The 19,767-nt window shown below is 46.8% G+C and overlaps 2 protein-coding genes across 2 annotated transcripts in view; one reads left to right on the forward strand and one right to left on the reverse strand.

The window, feature by feature from the left end:
- Positions 1 to 944: 944 nt before the first annotated feature.
- Positions 945 to 19,349, reverse strand: ILDR1 (immunoglobulin like domain containing receptor 1). Its single transcript, XM_064466613.1, has 8 exons — positions 19,182 to 19,349; positions 15,767 to 15,937; positions 13,430 to 13,579; positions 12,577 to 12,696; positions 12,297 to 12,443; positions 6,162 to 6,293; positions 3,574 to 4,388; positions 945 to 2,506 (listed from the first exon to the last, which is right to left on the reverse strand). The coding sequence occupies exons 1-8, from the start codon at positions 19,237 to 19,239 to the stop codon at positions 2,465 to 2,467; spliced, it is 1,635 nt and encodes a 544-aa protein (XP_064322683.1). The 5' UTR covers positions 19,240 to 19,349; the 3' UTR covers positions 945 to 2,464.
- The window catches only part of CFAP44 (cilia and flagella associated protein 44), a 49,296-nt gene continuing 48,690 nt past the window's right edge, over positions 19,162 to 19,767 (forward strand). The window contains exon 1 of the mRNA XM_064466604.1: positions 19,162 to 19,525. The gene's annotated coding sequence lies outside the window, so the exon portion shown is untranslated. The remainder of the gene's footprint in view (positions 19,526 to 19,767) is intronic.

The raw sequence follows: 19,767 nt of genomic DNA on the forward strand, positions 1-19,767 counted from the left end.
GTGAGAAGGAAAGTGACCTCTTTCACATGGTACCATCTTGGGATCTCAAGTGATGTCTCAATAGCCTCTACTCTTGATGGAGAAAGGGGCAGCCCTTCCCTGAAGCCCAGATATTTGAGCTGGGTTGAGATGACAGGGAGAAGTTGTCCTGCATGATGTATGGATCTATTGGAAGCATAAGGAGAGAGTCAAATTCCAAGCCACTAATGAAGCTACTAAGGAGAGAACCTCCAGAGCCCTGGGTATCTGCTACTAGTCACCAGAGGGCAATCCTAAAGTCAAAATTCCTTATTTTGGAATAAGGAGCCCCATATTATTTTCTGTCATTGCAATTACCATAAACTCCTCTTAACTAAAACAACAAAAAAACCCCCAACTAGCCCATCACAGAAGAGAGGGTGCATAAAACCCTCAGCATGTCATTAACTAAGAATAAAAATGATTCACGGCTGGTCACCGAGAACCAGATTCAAGAGTGATACTGGCTTTGCAAGTTCTGCAAACACACTTAATTCCCTATATTTCACATGTAACTCATGGGTCAGTTCACATTATTCACAGTTTGGTTCTAATGCACACAAGGACTATGCTTAATACAGCCTTCCTTTCTTGAATTCAGACTTTGGAGTTGATCTTTTAGTAGCTCTTTTAGCTCCATTTTGTGCTTAGCCATCAACAGCTGGAGAACAGCCCCTCCATCTTCAAAAAGTAGGCCTCTGGTTCTGAAACAGAGTCAACGAGAGAAGCTAGTGGGTCCTCCTGCTTTATCTCCATAGGCAGGAATTAGAAATAAGCACTGTCAGCCAAGAAACTGTAGGAAAATGAGCACTCTCTGTAGTAGCCTTTGGTTGACCAGCAACTGCATTAGAGATCCAGCTAGGAGTATTTGCTCCAAGTATGATGTTTCTCATCATTGTCCAAAGAAAAGAAAGAAAGGAGGTGGGCAAGCACAAGCACATCAGTAACTGGGACATTAAAGAACAAGTGTCCCATGCGGCACTGGTTGGAAATAAGCCAGGTAATACAGTCATTTGTACTGGTCAATCTCTAGTCCCTCTGGGTTACAAAATAATTCACAAAATGTTCCAAAAGCTCCTTGCAAACCGTTGAGTCTCTTAAATCCAAGGAGTGCCTTTGGCAAGCCAGCTTCCCATGGAAGCAGCCACCACCCAGAGAACCTCTCTTTTTCCAGCACATTTTAAATGAAAACAGTGGATGAATCACATCAAGGAGAAATGGCAAGTTGTTCTCCTTTGCAACTGGTCTCAGAGCATACAGAAATTCTGTGTTCTAGCTGCAAAGTAAGAGATGAGAAAACCTGCAACCTAGCTACAGATCAGATGCACCACATACGCAGAGTCAGTATAAACATCTATCAGGGACAATAGTAAAAATGGTGACTGTTAGACTTCTTCAGAGCCCTTTATCCCACCCCATGTATATGATACATGGCACAGAGAGAAAAAGGAGAATATAAAATTCTGCGTGGAAAAGAGTACGTGGCTTAGGAAAGATATATCCACCAAAGTCATGCTTCCCAGAGTTGAAAGAAATTCTGCTCCATGGTGTGAGGGCAAGTAGTCATACCTTGCTCAGTCTCCGTAGGGATGGCCAAACCTTGGTAAATTTAGCCCTTGAAGTTTACAAATAAATTCAAGTCTGGGTTAAAGGCTAGAACAAATATCTTTTAAGGCACTAAGATCTAAGCCTAAAGTAAGGCAGGTTGTTTCAGTAAGCACAGGGCAGATAAGCTGGCAATTTGCAGACGTGCTAGTGAGCCCTTACTAAGGCAGTCAAACATCCTTCCAGCACTGTGATCCTTCTGTTTGGGAGAGAGGCTTACCGGGGACAAAGGGAAGCAACTCCCCCAACTATGCTGAGCAACCACACAGAAGCACCAAACATTACACATTGTGAAGCACAACAGAGGGCCTTATGAGGGCCAAGGAGATGCTGTGCCTCCCTATACCAGACTCCCAAGGGATTGGATCAGATGACCTCCAGAGGCTTCTTCCAACCTAAATTATTCTACTGTCCTGTGACTTTACAACTCTGTGATCATTGGAGCCCTTCTCCAGTAACTGTTGTGCAAAGGACCAGCGTTCTACAGACTGGGATCCTTGCAGTGCCAGGGCATCTAACAAAAACAACTGGTATCTCTCTTTAAAGCTTGGGAATATACAATTTACAGAAAAAAAAATCTGATGTTTCCAATAGAATGTTTTCAATGGACCACAGCTCACTGCAAACCTAAGTTTCCAAACCACAGCAAGAATAAAAATGGCTTATGAATTGCTTTCATGGGCACTAAACATAGATTCTTCAGAGTTGTAAGTCTAAGGGGAAGGAAGCTGCTTCATCTGGTTTTTTTGCTGGTTGTCTGTTCAATCAGAAGCAGCCCAACCTACACAGTAGAAAAGCTAAGAGGGGTCCGGTGGGAATCTTAGTTCTTTCAGTACTGGCATTAAATGACTATGCTTCTTCCACTGTGGGAACTTGTTCTGTCCTGCAAGAGAAAATAAACAATTCAGGAACAAGGAAGGATGAACGGAAATCGTATGTCTTTCTACCTGCTCTGAGTACCATAACAAAACCATTCATACAGACACCCATCCCAGCTGGGACTAGAACTGCACTTCCTTCCAAAACTCGGAAGGGAAAATGGTAATGGGCAAAATACAGCCCTTTGAGAAGACTCTCACCTGGTTAAATTCTGCATACATGTGATAACTGACATTAACATTTTTTATTTTAAAACAACCTTCATTTTTTAAGGGGGAATGCACTGTCTAACTTGGAGACTAGCAACTGGATATGAAGCTTTTCACACTTAGGTTGCCACCTGAAATCTAGTCCCAGTGTAAACTGACAAGATGAGCTGTGAACAATAGCTGTTCACTGCCCATATAATGCATGCTCAGTTCTCAGGAGTCCCGAAAAGCAAGCCAGCTTCTTCCACCTGTCCTGGAGGTTCACATATTTCTCACCACTATAGCCACCCATGATCTTAAACCCTGTTTCATGTAGCTTTAGGCATCTTATCTGGATGCTTTTCCATATGAACCATCTTAAAAATATCACCAAGATACTATAGAATTTAATGCTGGAGATCAATAAAGGGAGAATCATGCACATGTTTAAAGAAATCAGAAGTAAACCAACACCAGAGAGGGTTGCAGAGGGATACTCAGTACTGCTGCCTACTCTGGAAGTACTTTCTCCCCAGGAAGTGCCAGGAGAAGAGCTATTCTAACACCAACACATACATAGAGCCCCAAATGCCTCTAGGTGGGGACAGGAGTGAGAGGGTATAACATCGCTCTGTGTGGGACGTGATAGGGGACCTACTTTATTTGACTGCTCACTTTGCCCCTGAACACACTACAGCTGTGCTACACATGTCTGAAGGCAGGGAACTCAGTAGCCTCTTCATAACCAAGCTGTGCAGGCACCCAGTGTTCCTTGCCCTCCCTTTGAAAGACAACAGGCTGCAGAAAGTAACAAACATTCACTCTCACTCCCCCAAACCCACATCTTCCCTTAGATGGGAAAGCAAAATGGCAGCTGACTCACCGAACGTGGCCCTGCGCTGCCTTTGTGCTTCTTGTCCCCACCTGGGATGACTTCTAATGAACGGTAACTGGGGGGTTTATCTTCTGGCCATTCCCGAGACCGGTGCCGCCGCCTGCGGTTATTCGCTGGGGGACGGACTCGCTCTTCTGAGGAGCTCCATGACCCCCTGCGAGAAGTGGCTGCACCACTGTGGCTGTGCCACTGCTGACCTGGGCTATTGCTCCTCCCGGTGTGGTGCTGGTAGTCTCGCCTCGCTGCAGGCTCCTGTCTCCAGCCACAAGGGGAGCTGGAGCGCTCCTTGGCCTCCTCTGGATAGAAACCGCAGCTGCTGCTCCTGCTCTTGCCCCTCTCAGCCTGGCGTGGGGGTGACACATCCCGTCTGGAGTGCTGGGGCCTGCCATTGTAGTCACCTGTCCTCTGCCTCTGAGGACGGTCCTCTTGCTGCCTGTCCCAGGGCTCCCGACTGTAGCTGGAATGAGAATCCCCACTGGAAGGCAAGGGACACCTCCGGTTTTCCCGCCTGTCCTCTGCTGCAGAGTCCCAGAGTCTGGGGTTGCGGGCAGCTCTCTGCAGCTGTGAGGAGTTGCTGCTCCCATGGATGGAGGAGACATGATCAGTGAGAGGAGGTGGCATGATCTCAGATCCCAGGGAGGACAGCAAGCTGGGCTGCACAGACTGCCGCTGGTGGGAGGGTGGCCGGAGCTGTGACATGTTAAGGTTTTGGATTTCAGACTCCAGGTAGTCCAAAACACCCTTGTTAGGGAAAAGCTGGGCTTGTGGCTGCACCAGTGGAAGACTGTTGTGCAGAGACACATCTAAATAAAAACACAGGAGAACAGAGCAAGTCAAGGGGAAACAATAAAGAGAGGGCCCTTCTGCATTAATGATCCTGGCTGAGTCTCTTTTGAGCGCCTCTTCCCCTGCTCCTCCTCACTGCAAGAGCTGCATCAGTCTCAAGCACCACAACCAGCACATTCAGACCACACAAGGTAAGGTGCAAAGAGTAGAAACTAGTAAGTTGCAGCATGATCTGTGTTTTGGGGAGAACAGAGGTAAGAAATCAAAGTCATCCAACACACCTGGAAATATAGTTCATGTATTTAGGAAAGGAATATTTTTTCCCTACAGCACTGATAACAAATTTTATTTAAAAAAAAAATCAGAGAAAGTTCATAGTGTTCCCTCTTATATCTCACTGAACTGGAAAATATATGAATCAATACTGCAAAATTAATTTTTTAATATATATCCACGCACACACATATGTATAGCTATAAGTAGCAAATGAAGAAGTTTCTTCACTAGGAGACTGGTCCAGCTCTAGAACAGTTACCCAACGAACTCATGGAATCTCCATCCTTGCAGGTTTCCAAGACCGGGCTAGACAAAGCCACAGCTAATGTGACAGAGGTGGGTGACAGTCCTGCTTTGAGCAAGAGGTAGGACTAGATAACCTTAGAGGTTCCTTCTACCCAACATCTCTAAAAAGCTGACCTGAAACAAATTTAAGGGAAACTTAAGCACAGGAGATTCAAGAACTGTGAAAACACAGGCTTAGAAGCTGCCTGAGGAACTTACTTGCCCATTTTCTGCCAGCATGCACATGGATTTCCTTGAGAAGACTCAGTGCATTGTCTTAAATCATGGTGGCTCAGGCACCAGATCTTCCTAAGGAAAACTGGTGCCCTGGCTAGGAAAAATGGTAACTGCAGAATTAACTAGTGGGCTAAAAACAGTATATACTCAGACATCTTGGATCTAACATTTAAGATGTTCACAAACTATTTCTTCAAACAACAGTTAAGACTCATCAGACACAGAGTAAATCTGTGACTGCTGTATAGTGATGAAAAGCTAATAGCAGATGAAAAATTGGTTATATTTATTTGGGAAGTCATTATGTTGAATACCCCTATTTTCCTTGGTGATTAACTATTACTGGCAATAAGTTATTTTATTACTTATTTCTCTAGGACTTAGAGACTCCATCTTCCCTCCTCCATTAAAATTACAAATAAATACCACTAATGCAAGAGATTCTGGGGCAGAACAACTGGCAAATTCTTCCTGGTTCATTAGAGTCCTTCATTTTTTGCTGCATGCAGACTAGGTCTATTGCACAGAAGGCAGTTTGCCCTTAATCATTTGAAGACTAGACATTTGATAAGAACTCAAACAAATTGCACCTCAGTTGTCCTGTCAATTTTGGCTATAAGGAGTTGACCGTGACCAGCACAGCAGAACAAAGAGACAGTACCCTCATCTACCATTGAAGCGAGATAAGCTGGGTATATTTACCCTGTAGTCGCTGGGGTGTAGCAGAGATATACCTGAGTTAGCATTAAACTACTTCACCCAGAACTGAGCCTAGCAAGACACTTAAGATGGATAGGCTGTATTTATCCACCCAGGCAAGTCTATAGTATGCTGCAGATGTAACAGAGCTGTCATGATAGGATAGGCAGTCATGCTGGGAACATCTTTTTCTCTTTTGGAGTAAAGACACTAAAGACTGACTGCTGAACCTCCCTGAGAAGTTACCTGTTACTCGTCCTTACTTCCCTCTGAAATGATGCCCATGGTCTCACCTTGTTGCAGTAGAGGGTTCAGCTGGTAAGAGGAAAGTTGTGAGTTCCTGTCGCCACCTCTGTGAAACATGTTGGGTGACAGCCAAGGTGCAAGTGCCTGAGCCTGCTTCATGAACCGATGCCGTTCCAGTACTGAAAAGAAGAAGAAAGCTTACAGCAGCTATACAGAGAGCACAGCTTGCAGACCATATACCATTTTGCTTGATAGACTGTAGCCTTTGGATATGATCAGGTACAGCAAGTTTACAAAATGAAAAGCTCTCTCCACTCTATGACAAAGATAAAACAGCACAGGAAATTCCAATACAAAGTTGTACAGCTTCAGAAAGACACATAAAACAGAAGAAAAGGGTTACTGCCTGACATTCAGGGTACAGTTCCAGCAACTGGGAACAAATGGCACTATGATTAAGTACACAGCACATAACCAAATGCAAGACTTCTACCTGCTCTGTCATTGTGGATACAGTTGTGGGAAGGTGGGAAATAATGTTTCATTCAGCAAGACATACCACACAGTTTTCTCCCTCTTAAAACTCTTTCAGCTCATCATTCATCCTTTCCCCTTTTGGCCTTGATTTACAGTTAAATGAGACTTTTTTTTTTTGCCACTTCATGTAGGCTCTGTCCAGATGATCTTTTCCACACCATACTCCATCATTTCCTCTCCTTCCACAAAGAGGGCACTCAGAGATGCATTGTCCAGCTTCTCCCTTTCTAGTCTTTCAACCACTCTTGTTGTCTCTCTGTAATTTACCTCGGCATGACTGCTAAAATTAAATCCCTAAGGACAGCGTGGTCAAACTGGTGACCAAACTGAATTTCCTGTTCTCAACAGCAATGTCCAGTGTGCCAAAAGAGCAAACTCAGTGGAAATTTCTCTCCCTCACTGTTTTTCCACCACTGCTAACTCCAGACCCCTACTCGTGGGGTCAGGCTCCAATTCCACTTCACGTTTTTCAGTGCTTCCATCTCAGCTCCTCTACACAGACAATATCACCATTCCTGTCTTCAAAACCATCACTCATTGCTGCTTCTGTTTCGGGAATACCCAAAAACATCTTACAGAAACTTACTCGTCCTACCAGAGACAATCAAAACTTAAGTTTACAGGCAAGTAAATTCTGCAAGCCCCAGACCTTACAAAGCCTGACTCTGCATGCTTTCCCTGTCATTACCGGGTGAAGCTTTTCTGCAACAGGCCCTTTGCAAAATTTCTCTTATATGGCTTCTCTGGAGTTTCAGAAGTGGCAGGCCTTTACTGCAGCCTCTTCTCTGATCAGGCACGAACAGAATATTCCTGGCTGTACAGTTCAGGAGACAGATAGGAATGTAATTGCCTTTGAGACTTTTACCCCTCTGATAAATGTGGCTGAAGTTGGCTGATGAAATTAAAAGCTATTGGAGGGAAAGAGATAGGGGATAGACAGACAGGTTGACTACATAAGCCTTGCTTCTTTAAGAAACCAGGCTATCGCTAAGCTCCAATTAATTCTGTCCCCTGGGTTCATCTGCAGCAGGCAGCATTTAGATTGCACACTCTTTGGGACTGAGCTCTCCATTTCAGGTAGCACTCCAGTTATTAAACATGTGCTCCTTTAGCTGTTCCACTGAATTTATCCAGAGCAGCACTTGCAGCAAAACAGGGACTGACCACGCCTCTCGACACCTCCTTCCCTTTCCCACAGTTCATGCAGCTCCACTTTATTCTCCACTCCCAACTACCTCCCCCTCCCGAGTCTGGATCCAGCCAGAGTGAACTACAAAGCTGGAAACTTCAGGGTTTTTAATCCTAATACTCTGATTTTTCTTCAAAGCTGTGTGGCCTGAGGTAGCAGCTTTCCAGCATTTTATGTCAGACTTGCTTCGTTATTTTTTTTTTCCCCAAGGGATTTTCCTCCAGTTTAGGTTTCAAACTTAGAGAAAGAGAGAAAGAGGAAAATGAAAAAGGATAAAAAGAAGGGAAAGGCCTTATCTCTTCCTCTCCCATTCTTCCAGTTATCACCTTGAGAATGTCCTAGGACCTGCTGAGTACACATCCCCAGGTTTTGACTACAGTCTTTGCCTGAGGAGTGAGAGGCCCAGCAGCTGTGGGCATACCTATGCCTATGATACCTACTTAGGGTTCCCCTCCTTAGGGTGTGAAGGCAGTCATTAGGGCCAAAGTCATCCTGTCTCTGATCTCTCCCTACAGCTGAACACATGCAGTTACCCCTGAGCTTCCTTCACTACCTTCATCCTCTCTTCCTTCCCCAGATACTTGCCTTCCAGTTTGAAGTTGATATATGCTCTGGTTCCCACCAGCAAAATCGAACTAAAGTTACAGATGTCTTTTTAAAGTGAACATATTTATCTGAGGAAGGTCAGATTCACCCTAATTCCGAAACTCATGCCTGCTATAAAACTTTGGCAGAATATTGTGCTGTTCCCTCCACTTACTCCCTGCTGAGAAAAGTTGTTGTTCACCTTTGACAGACTTTACAGCTGCTGGGCCAATTATCCAATTAAAAAAAAAAAAATTCCAACTTAGTCACACCCAGGTGCAAGTATGTCCTATTTTGCACCAAGTCCACAGTAGAAAGGGTATACGTATATTTACCCTGGTAGGCTTTTCTCAGAGCTTTCCATGGGGAATGTAATTGGCTTGCTCCTGGGGCATGTTTAATATTTTTGTACACCAATTCTGAATTACTCAAACAATGCACTTCTTTTATTACTAGGTTCAAAAATCATGTTAGCTAATGACCTGACTTAAAACGCCCAGAATGACCTTGCCTCACTGGCATCTCTGACTGTTCAGCAGATATAGGCTACCCTCTAGTGGCCAATAACTGGGAAGAAGTCACCCATACTGTTCACACTGTAACTGCTAAAACTTAGTTGAGGATTTCTGACTTCTCTTCAGCTATGTGGAACTGTTATTCCTTAGGACTGTTTTTAAGATGCCCCCTGTATCTATCTTCTTATGGTTTTTGAGGCCTCCAGTTCTTTTCTTGGAAAAAAAGTAAGTCGGAGGCAGGATGAAGTGAAGGGTGGACTAGAGAAGGGAAGCAGGCACAAGGATCCCTTGCAAAGTGGATAAAGAGGGCAGGCAGCTGCGATGGAAATTACAGCCACAGAATCCAGCAGCCAGTCAAGGAGGCTGGACTCATCTGTACCTTCTGTCATAAGCAGGCAACGGTTTTGGGAACACCACGAGAATCCCTCCTACCTGTCCTCAAGAGGAGGTAGGAAAGACAACAGCAGCAGTCTGGTGTGTGCTATCATCTCCTACTGCACAGAAAAACAAAAAAGGACTCAAACATATTCTGAATCCCTTTTTTGATAAAAACTAGGAAGCCTGGAGGTGCAAGTCTTTCGTCTCCACCACCTATCTCTCCCTTCATGGAAATTAATTTTTCTGCTAAATTTCCATAGCCTCCTCAACACCACACATTTTACTTGACAGCTTGTGAAGCCCTCAGAAAGTGTTTTGTTTTGTTTTTAGTGAATGAGAGGGATGCTCTGTTCATTCTTTGCAAGGACTAAGCAAATTAAGCTTACATCTATGATGGCAAGACTGGCAAACTGGTAACAACAGATGAGGAGAAGGCTGAGGTACTCAACAACTTTTTTGCCTCAGCCTTCACTGGCAACCTCTATTCCCACACGTCTCGAGTGGATGGACTGCAAGGCAGGGACTGGGGGAGCAAAGTCCCTCCCACTGCAAGAGAAGCTCAGGTTTGTGACCACCTGAGGAACCTGGACATACACAAGTCTATGGGACCTGACAAGATGCATCCCAGAGTCCTGAGTGAACTGGCTGATGTAGTTGCGAAGCCACTTTCCATGATATTTGAAAAGTCATGGCAGTCAGGTGAAGTCCCTGGGGACTGGAAGCAGGCAACTACTGTCCTGTCAGCCTCACCTCTGTGCCTGGGAAGATCATGGAACAGATCCTCCTAGAAGTTATGCTAAGGCACATGGAAGACAGGGAGGTGATTCAAGACAGCCAGCATGGCTTCACCAAAGGCAAGTCCTGCCTGACCAACCTAGTGACCTTCTGTGATGGAGTGACTACATCAGAGGATGGGGAAGAGCTACAGATGTCATCTATCTGGACTTCTGTAAGGCCTTTGATGCTGTCCCCCAGAACATCCTTCTCTCTAAATTGAAGAGATTTGGATTTGATGATCAAGTGGTCAATGGTTCCATGTCCAGATGGAGACCGGTGACAAGTGGTGTCCCTCAGGGCTCTGTACTGTTTAATATCTTTATCAATGACTTAGACAGTGGGATTGAATCCACCCTCAGCAAGTTTGCAGATGACACCAAGCTGAGTGGTGCAGCTGACATGCGAGAAGGACAGGATGTCATCCAAAGAGACCTGGACAAGCTGGAGAGGTGGGACTGTGAGAATCTCATGAAGTTCAACAAGGCCAAGTACAAGGTCCTGCACCTGGGTCAGGGAAGCCCCCACTATCAATACAGGCTGGGGGACAAAGGGATTGAGAGCAGCCCTGCGGAGAAGGACTTGGGGGTACTGGTGGGTGAAAAGCTGGGTATGAGTCAACAATGAGCGCTTGCAGCCCAGAAGGGCAACCATATCCTGGGCTGCATCAAACTAAGTGTCGCCAGCAGGTCGAGGGAGGTGATCCTGCCCCTCTACTCCACTCTGGTGAGACCCCACCTGCAGTGCTGTGTCCAGCTCTGGAGCCCTCAGCACACAAAGGACATGGAACTGTTGAAGCGGGTCCAGAGGAGGGCCACAAAGATGATTAGAGGGATGGAACACCTCTCCTATGAACAAAGGCTGGAGAGATTTGGGGTTGTTCAGCCTAGAGAAGAGAAGGCTCAGGGGAGACCTAATTGCGGCCTTTCAGTACTTAAACAGGGCTTACAAGAAAGATGGGGACAAACTTTTTAGCAGGGCCTGTTGCGATAGGACAAGGGGTAATGGTTTTAAACTGAAAGAAGGGCAGATTTAGACTGAATATAGGGAAGAAATTTTTTACAATGAGGATCGTGAAGCACTGGAAGAGTTTACCCAGAGAGGTGATACGTGCCCCATCCCTGGAAACATTCAACGTCAGGCTGGACAGGACTCTGAGCAACCTGATCTAGTTTAAGATGTCCCTGCTCACTGCAGGGGGGTTGGAATAGATGACCTCTAAAGGTCCCTTCCAGCCCAAACCATTCTGTGATTCTATGATTCTAAAACTCCCAGTTTACTAACACTCAAGGTTTACCACATAGCTCTTCTGCAGGTAAAGGGAACCAGAAACACATCTCCTTGTTCATAAATCCTCTACTCATAGCATCTGGGGAAGAATCTGGTGATTTCAGTGATAAATACATTTATTTGTTGCATTTTGCTCCTGTCAGATTGTGTAAGCTGCAGGGGGCTATTCCACATTGTGTCGCTACAAAGTTTCAGTTACATGAACAGAGAGCTTGTATGACCTTAGTAGCCAAAACCAAACGCTGGCCTTATTAACAGAAGAGGGTCTGGCTGCAAAACCTTTATTACTGCTAAAAAATATGCACAAGAAAGTTTCTCTTAACCCTCAAAACCTCAGAATGCATTTGCAGTGTTGACCACCAAGACAGACTATCTTTCTCCTTTCTTTCTCCTCACACTTCTTTCCACAAAGAAAAACAAATCACAAATATAAGCCTTTTTCTTATGGAAGAAGCAGCTCCTTGCCATGAACATAGGAAATTCTAATTTTTACAAAATTACCTCTCAGAGCAACACATTTGAAGGTTAGGCCAGTTTGGAGAGTAGTACCAAGGCATTTGCTTGCCTTCCTCACATGCACAGGCATATGAGCTATGAGACAGGGAAGAGAAGTCCTGAACTACTCATACAAGGGAGCTGATCGTACCCTGGTTGACATGAGAGAAGTCGGTAGCAAGGTGTGAGTGAGGACGAACTTCTGAAAGTAGGACACACAGGAGCAAGACGGGCTCCATGTATCCTAGCTCCCCTCCTCTAAACTCAAATAAGCCAGTCACGGAGGTCACACAGGCCAAAAAATGCCTCAGCCTATATGGATGTTGAACTGGACGGAGAAAGTGGAGCTCAGCAAGCTCCCAGTCAAGCTTTTGTCTTGACAGAAGCCATGAATGGATGCACATTTGCTTGAATCTCACCTTCCTCATTACAGCAGCACCGGGTTGGGCAGCAGACACATGGGATGTAGCAGCAGCAGTACTGGGGGCAGCACTGGCACCAGCATACTCCAATCAGCAGGAGGAGGAGGAGGCCACCAAGAATGATGAGGAGTACTGTGAGCCAGTCTATGGGAAAAACAGAGAGAAAGAGGATCCTGATGTATCTGGGCACTGTTACTGAGCACCTCTCCACTGCTGGAGACATCTTGGGGTAAGGAGGAAGGGAACAGGAGGAAATATCTGCCACCCAGGCACTTACGGAGAACAATCAGCTTAACTTCTTTGTCTGCATCACCTGAGGTATCTCCTGGTGCTTCCACAGTGCAGTAGTACACACCATGGTCCCACCACATGACCTCACTAATGACAAGGTCTGCCCCTGTGGGAGAGGGAGTGAGATGTTAGCGGGCTATTTGGGACTGACAGACACTACTTTCAGGCCCCACTCTAAGAGGGCCCTCTGTCTGTGGGTGACATAGTACTGCATCTCCCCTCTTCCCAGGTGTAGCTATCATCTTCAAACAATCCCATGTGAGTCCACTGAGAACTCCTGTAAACAGCATCAACTGCCAGTCCTTTTTTATTTGTGTTGCTGGAAGGTAATGCTACTTAGAAGCAGTACTAGTTCTGTGTGGAGGGAAATAACCAGCATGCTGCTGGGTGATGGATGTTAACAGAGACCCACTGCTGTGAACCCTCCTGGTTTTGGAACACAGATCACTGTCCCCATTTGGCCAGCCATCCCAATAACTCTTCTGGCAGTAGCAGCAGCTATGGCTCCATGGACAGCAGGGAGCATATAATGCACCTGGACAACTATGCAGTATTTCTTAGAAGAAAAAAATGTTTTCTAGCTTCTGGGCTCCTCAGCTTACTTCTGCACTCCTCAGCAAAATGCGCAGGCATCTTCAGCCCAGCCTTAGCTTGTAGTGCCTCCAACGCCCTCAGGCCAACTGGGGACAGGGCCCTTTGCAACTCCTATTCCATTGCCACCTCACAGAACATGTAAGCTACAGATGACATTAGCGACGTTTATGCTTCCCTTCACCTGGCAGGCCCAGTATCAGATAGTTACTGAGTTCACTCCCTGCCTGGGAGGTCAAATCACTTACGGTTCTGAATGGTGATCTTTCGTTGCTGGTAGTCAATACCCAGCACAGGCTCCTTCTGCCCATATTTCTGGATGACAATGCGCACCCTTCGCTGGCTGTCATTGCAGTCATCAGATGGGTCCTGGCCAAGAGCTAAACCAGCCTGGTATGCTACAAACACACATCATCAAATAAGATGCCAAAAATTATTTCAAAGGACCAAATGCTGTCCCCGTGAGCGGCATTGAAACTCTTGAATGCACATGTGCATTTGCTTTGGTTTAGTAATACAAAGCATGGCTTCAAACCAGCAAGGACAAGTTGCTTTGGAGTACTCAAAAGCAAATAGAGGTAGAGCCACAGGAATGGCAGAGATTTTGGGAATGCAGGAGCTGCAGAGGAGATGCCTCCTGTAATCACAACTGAAAGAACAACAGTAGAAAGAAGCTAATGGTGGTAGGCTGGAGGGCAGCTCCCAGTATAAAGATAAACTGCAAGGGAAAAAAGTCATAAAAGTCCCAGGAGTACTGGAGCTAAAGCAAGTGTTTATTTACCAGACAACATCTCCAGGCATACATAAACCGCGGTAGAGATTGTCTCGCTTTACCTCCTGTATCCCATTAGATGTTGAGGAGCTCATAAAGACAGAAAAGAATCCGTCATATGATTTCAGCTAAGGATTATGTGTAGAGACACCTAACAGAATTAAGGGAGGGCTAGAGGCAATTTCTGTCCAGTACTCTTATGAGAGACTAACAATATAAACTATTTTCCAGGTATTTGAGAGCTAAGAGTTGGGGAGACAACTGATACAGAGTCCACGTTGTCTGTAAAGGGCTTGCAATGAAGAGAGGAGAAGATGAAGATTATCAAAGGCTCGTCCATTGCTGTATCTACAATGGATCAAGAAGAGCAGATTCAACTAAGCAAACACCGTGACCTTCATGCTTTCTGTCCCTGTTGGGGATTATTAGCTTGAGCCTGGGCTCAAAGCACTCATGTTATGCTGGGATCAGCAGAGTCAGGGACCCACCTGCTTGTGGACTAGGCTGTAGAGCACTTGGTAACATGCCTACCCAACCCATCCAGACAGCATAAAGGAAAATTTGGGCACCAAGACACCAAACAAATTCAGGCTCTGCACTCTGAACTCTGCCTTAAGTGTGCCATTAAGCTAAAGTTGGCCAGCTTAAACACACTGCAGGATTAGGAGAAGAGAGAAGAGAATAGTTCAGTTGGAAGGGACCTACAAGGATCATCTAGTCCAACTGCCTGACCACTTCAGGGCTGACCAAAAGTTAAAGCATGTTGTTAAGGGCATTGTCCAAATGCCTCTTAAACACTGAGAGGGTTGGGGCATCAACCACCTCTCTAGGAAGCCTGTTCCAGTGTCTGACCACCTTCTTGGTAAAGAAATGTTTCATAATGTCCAGTCTGAACTTCCCCTTGCACAGCTTTGAACCATTCCCATGCGGCTTATCACTGGAAACAAAGAAGAGATCAGCACGTCCCTCTCCACTACCCCTCCTCAGGAAGTTGTAGTGAGCAATGAGGTCGCCCCTCAGCCTCCTTTTCTCCAAACCAGACAAGCCCAAAGTCCTCAGCCGCTCGTCACAGGATGTGCCTTCCAGCCCTGTCACCAGCTTTGTTGCCCTCCTCTGGATGCATTCAAGGACCTTCACATCCTTCTTAAACGGCAGGGCCCAGAATTGCACACAGTACTTCAAGTGAGGCTGCACCAACACTGAATACAGTGGGATAATCACCTCTTTTGACTGGCTGGTTATTGTGTTTGATGCACCCCAGGATGCGGTTTGCATGCCATCTTAAGAACCATCTTAAACACCCCTGAATTAAGGCTACACGCACCAGAATGTTTGCACATGAAGTGCTGCCACCGGTACTAACTTAGAAGTCTTTCTGCCCTCCAAAACGTATGTGTTTCTTCTACTTCCTAAAATCAGTAATACCTGGTCACAGGTATCTAGCTCCAACTGCGGAGTCCCCCATGGAGTCATAAAGTCCACTTGTTGCAGGGTCGTTGCTTTCAAACATGCTGAAGCGTAAGATGCGGTTGCCAAGATTGACTCAGAAGGCTTCTCTGCCTTCTGAATTGATGACAAGGAGGACAAATGAGCTGCTTTGGCTGGGGTTTCTACAACATCACATCATAAAGCCTTGACATTGCAAAGGAAATCACGGACATGACCGATTTTTTCTTGGAGCAAAGGGAAATACCACCACCCAACCTGTTTTGTGGGTAGGAAGAGGTCAAAAGCCTGTACTTCGCAGTAAGTCTACTTTCCCCTTCCTTTCCATTTGAAGAGGGATTCCTTGGAGGACAAGCCTGGCACTTACAGACTGAGTAGTAGTCAAAGATGGGGTCCTTGCAGAAGGATTTGAAGCGCCAGGTCACCACCACATCCTGCAGCTGTGCTGAGGTGCTGTAGTCACACTTGAGGACAACAGTGGCAAATAAGGTGGTGTAACGCTCAACATCCTGCACTGTCACCAGGAGGGAGAGGCAACCTGCAAACAAGAGCACAGAAGGCAGTCAGCCAGCAGGAACAGACCTCACATCGCAACTTCCACTCTGCACCAGACCAACAACCAAAGTATGTCTCCCTCAGCCTCATCCAGGACCTGCACCTATGGACGTCACCAGCCCCTCTGGTGAAGCCGTCCAGAGTTACAAATCCTGGTTAGAACATGAGTCCCATCTTCCCCTGGCTGAAGGTAGCTTGAGCCAGCTGTACTGGCCTGCCTTATGGACTGAATTATTTTCTCCAAAGCAACTAACAGTAGCCATCATGTAGCACATCACTTGGTGCTCTCCTTCTGCCTGAGGAAACTGTCCCTCCAAGCTGAGGGAGATATTTTGTTGGGCCCAGAAGCACACAGGATGGGATTGCCTTGGCTTGTCATCCTAACCAGAAAAGTTCTCCAGCGCCATCCATTCATATAAACACTAAATGAATTTTATCGAGGCCTCACTCAGACAGTCATCAGACTGTTACCTAGTCATGACCAGGATTAAGACAATACAACTTTTGGGCTGTAGCATCATCGTTAACCTGTTTATCACCACTTCAAAAGAGCACACATCAATTATCCTTTTCTTCCTTTTTAATGAAGCTCTTGGTATGTATGTTCAGAACTCATCCGTAACAACCTCCACAGCATTTTCTATCCAAGCAGCTGCACCCACTGAGGAAGGTTTTACAAAGTTTCTCATAAGCTATGCTTTATTTTAGCCACACTCTGGAGACCTCTCTATCTTATTTAAACTTTGATAATACAGTAAGTTGTGCTTGTCATCAACAATAGCAAAGTTATCACCAGTTGCCTTTGATAAGGCAATGCAAACAGTGCAGAGCGAGTGTGGGATGCCCTGTCTGGAATATACCCCAGAGAACAAGGCAGGGGCTGCAGCGCTGTGCTAGTTGCTTCATAACCAGGGAGTGCAACAGCAGGAAAGGAGGGGAGAAAGGGGGAGGCTTGGAGGGTACCAACTGAAAGGGTCACCAGGAACTAGCACTTGATTTTTATTGCATATTCAAAGACTTTCACACAGAATCACAGGTTGGAAGGGACCTCAGGGATCATCCAGTCCAACCTTTCTAGGAAGAGCACAGACTAGACAAGATGGCCCAGCACCCTGTGCAGACAACTCTTAAAGGTGTCCAACGTGGCTGAGTCAACCACTTCCCTGGGGAGGTTATTCCAATGGTTGACTGTCCTCAATGTGAAAATTTTCCCTCTGGTGTCCAATTGGAATCTCCTCAAGAGCAACTTGTGTCCGTTCCCCCTTGTCCTCTCCATGTGACTCTGTGTAAAAAGGGAGTCTCCATCTTCTTTGTAGATGCTCCATGCTTTCAGGATGAGAGCGAGGGAACAATGGACTATGTAGTAAAATCTGCATCACAACTACAAGCATCATTCTTTCAGTTTCCTCTTAGGCTGCAACTCCACAGTATGTTCCAGGCAAATACAAGCTCACCGAGTTTCCCCCAGGTGGAAACCGTGCTGCAGAGGTGCAACACTGCCTCAAACAGGTAATTCTGCAGTAGGATATTGTCAAGGCAGTACTTGCTCAGTTTTTGGTTTGAAAAGGACTCCTGGCCGTGCAACTCATAGCACGTGCAGAGCGAACTCATTTGCCTGAAAAATAGCATGCAAACACAGAGGACCAGGGTACACTCTGAGTCCAAGGCTTTTCTGAAAAATAAAATACACCCACATGCGCTTAAACGTAGAAATACCAGCAGCTGTGCAAACTGCTAGCAAAAACAAAGATCTCTATTTTTTACAATACTGTAGGCAAAGCAAAGTCAAGAGTGGTGACAGGTAGTTACAGTGGCTCTTATTTAAATATATTGTAGTTCAATACATCTTGCTTCAGCTTTCATTGTGAAACGCTGACCCACAAGATCTTACTGCAGGAAAACACACAAATCCAAACCAACATCCAAACTCTCGAGACTGGCAAAACCTTGATCTCATTGGCGCTCAAATGAATTCCCATATGAATACTGACCTGTCGAGGCTCATGGAAACAGAACAGGTTTTCTATAGGTTTCATACAGCAGCATCTCTCAGGCAAGAATACAATACTCAAAATCACTATGTGCTTTTCACTTACAGAAACCAAAGCTCTTTATGAAAAGGATCCTTTCTCATTACCTCTGTTCTGCAAAGGAGTAGAGTTGAAAGATAAGTTCCTTATATTTTTAGAGGATAAAAACCTACTGTTCCCACCAGAGGACAGTCGGATGTCTCTGCACATCTGATGTTTCATACTGACCTCCTCCAAGAAAACTTGAAAGTTGTGAAATGAAGGTGGGTTCCTAAACTTGGACTGCATTACCTCACTGCGTGCTGCCACTCTTCTTATGCTTGTTGGAAAGAACAAATCTGGATACTACTGACCTAGTAAGTCACCACTACTTCAGGCCTATGGCTTCGCATTGAAGACGCTAACCTTCAGAGCCAGCAAAGCCGACTTTTAGCTAGAACATCATGCAGGAACCTGGCTGTTGAGCAAGACAATCAATAAGCACACCTCCGTATATTTTTTTCTTCTTTTACTGGTTCTCTGTGAAAAACTGAACTTTGGTATTTAAAGCTAAATCATCAGCAAAGACCCAGGTATCCAAGAACCAAAACAATCACTACATTTCCTACAGGAGATCGGAAGCTGTCGGGCAACCTGCAAAGCTTGGCAGAAAGGGCTCTGCTTGCCGAAGGCCGCAACGAGTTCCTATTCTCCATACAAGCATGTAGCTAGCACGTATGGGAGTGCTGCAGCTGCACCAGATCCCCAAAGAGGCTGGAGCTGCTAAGCTAGCAGCAAAGCATGGGATGGGTGCCTGCAGCAAGCCAAAGGGGAACCCCTGCGTGTGTGTACCCTGTAGTCGGGCCCAAACCAACCTGGCTGCAGGTGAGCGATACTGGAGGCTGCCAGGAAGCAGACGGCCACTTCCTCCTAGGAGAGCAGCTAGCCGCACCTTTGGGGTAACGAAACTCCTCTCCGCATGGCTTTTGTGCCGTGCTCGAGAGAGCCCCGCTCTCCCCGCCGGCGGGGAGGGCCACCAAGGAGGGGGACAACGCTCGCCTGGGCCAGGCCACCCCTTTCCCTCGACCCACCGCGTTAACCCCGGGCAAAACCCGAGGGCGCCTCCCGGTCCCCATGTGCCAGAGGGTAGTCCCGGGAAGGGGAGAGGCCCCGGGGGGTGGCCGGGCCCCGCCACCGCCCCGGCGCGGCCCCACTCACCGGCCGGCAGCCAGGCCAGCAGCAGCAGCGCCCACCGGCAGCGCCCGCGCGGGGCCATGGCGCTGCCTCCTCCGCTCGACCGGGGACGTCGCGCCGGGCCACCCCGCCGCGCCCACAGGCCCTCCCCTTCCCGTGGCACCTGCCCCGGGGCCGGGCGCTGCCGCCGGCTGCAGTCCCCTCCCTCCGCGGCCCCTTGGCGCCCGCCCGCCCCCGAGCAGGTACGCCTCCCTCCGCCGCACCTGCACCTTCCGCCGCAAAGCCAGTGAAAATACCAGCCGCCGGCTTCAGAGGCTGCTTAGAAGCATATTTAGATATTACAAACGCGCAGACAGGTGTATGCGAAGGTACGGGCACAAAGACGCGTTTCGGCCCCAGCTGCCCGGCGGACGGGAGGGAGCGCTCGGTTCGCCTTACGGGGCACCGGGCGGGCCGGCAGCGGCGAGGGGCCGAAAGGGACGCGGGCTGCTCGGCTTGTTTTAACAGCCTTCTTCCCGGTACTTCGGAAACCGCTTTAAACCACCGGAGGAAAAAAAAAACACAAACCAAACACCCGCAGAAAGTTTCGGGAATTAACTTTAATTTTCCC

The sequence above is a fragment of the Phalacrocorax carbo genome, chromosome 1, assembly GCF_963921805.1.
Source record: "Phalacrocorax carbo chromosome 1, bPhaCar2.1, whole genome shotgun sequence".
NCBI lineage: Eukaryota > Metazoa > Chordata > Aves > Suliformes > Phalacrocoracidae > Phalacrocorax > Phalacrocorax carbo.

Excerpts from the sequence above, each read along its gene's own strand:
- ILDR1 (XM_064466613.1), bottom strand. The coding sequence starts at position 19,239 with ATGGCCCCGCGCGGGCGCTGCCGGTGGGCGCTGCTGCTGCTGGCCTGG. Across the intron at positions 12,697-13,429 it reads AAAGATCACCATTCAGAACC|GGGCAGACCTTGTCATTAGT; the intron begins GTAAGTGATTTG and ends CCTCTCCCACAG. Across the intron at positions 2,507-3,573 it reads GCAGCGCAGGGCCACGTTCG|GACAGAACAAGTTCCCACAG; the intron begins GTGAGTCAGCTG and ends TTTCTCTTGCAG.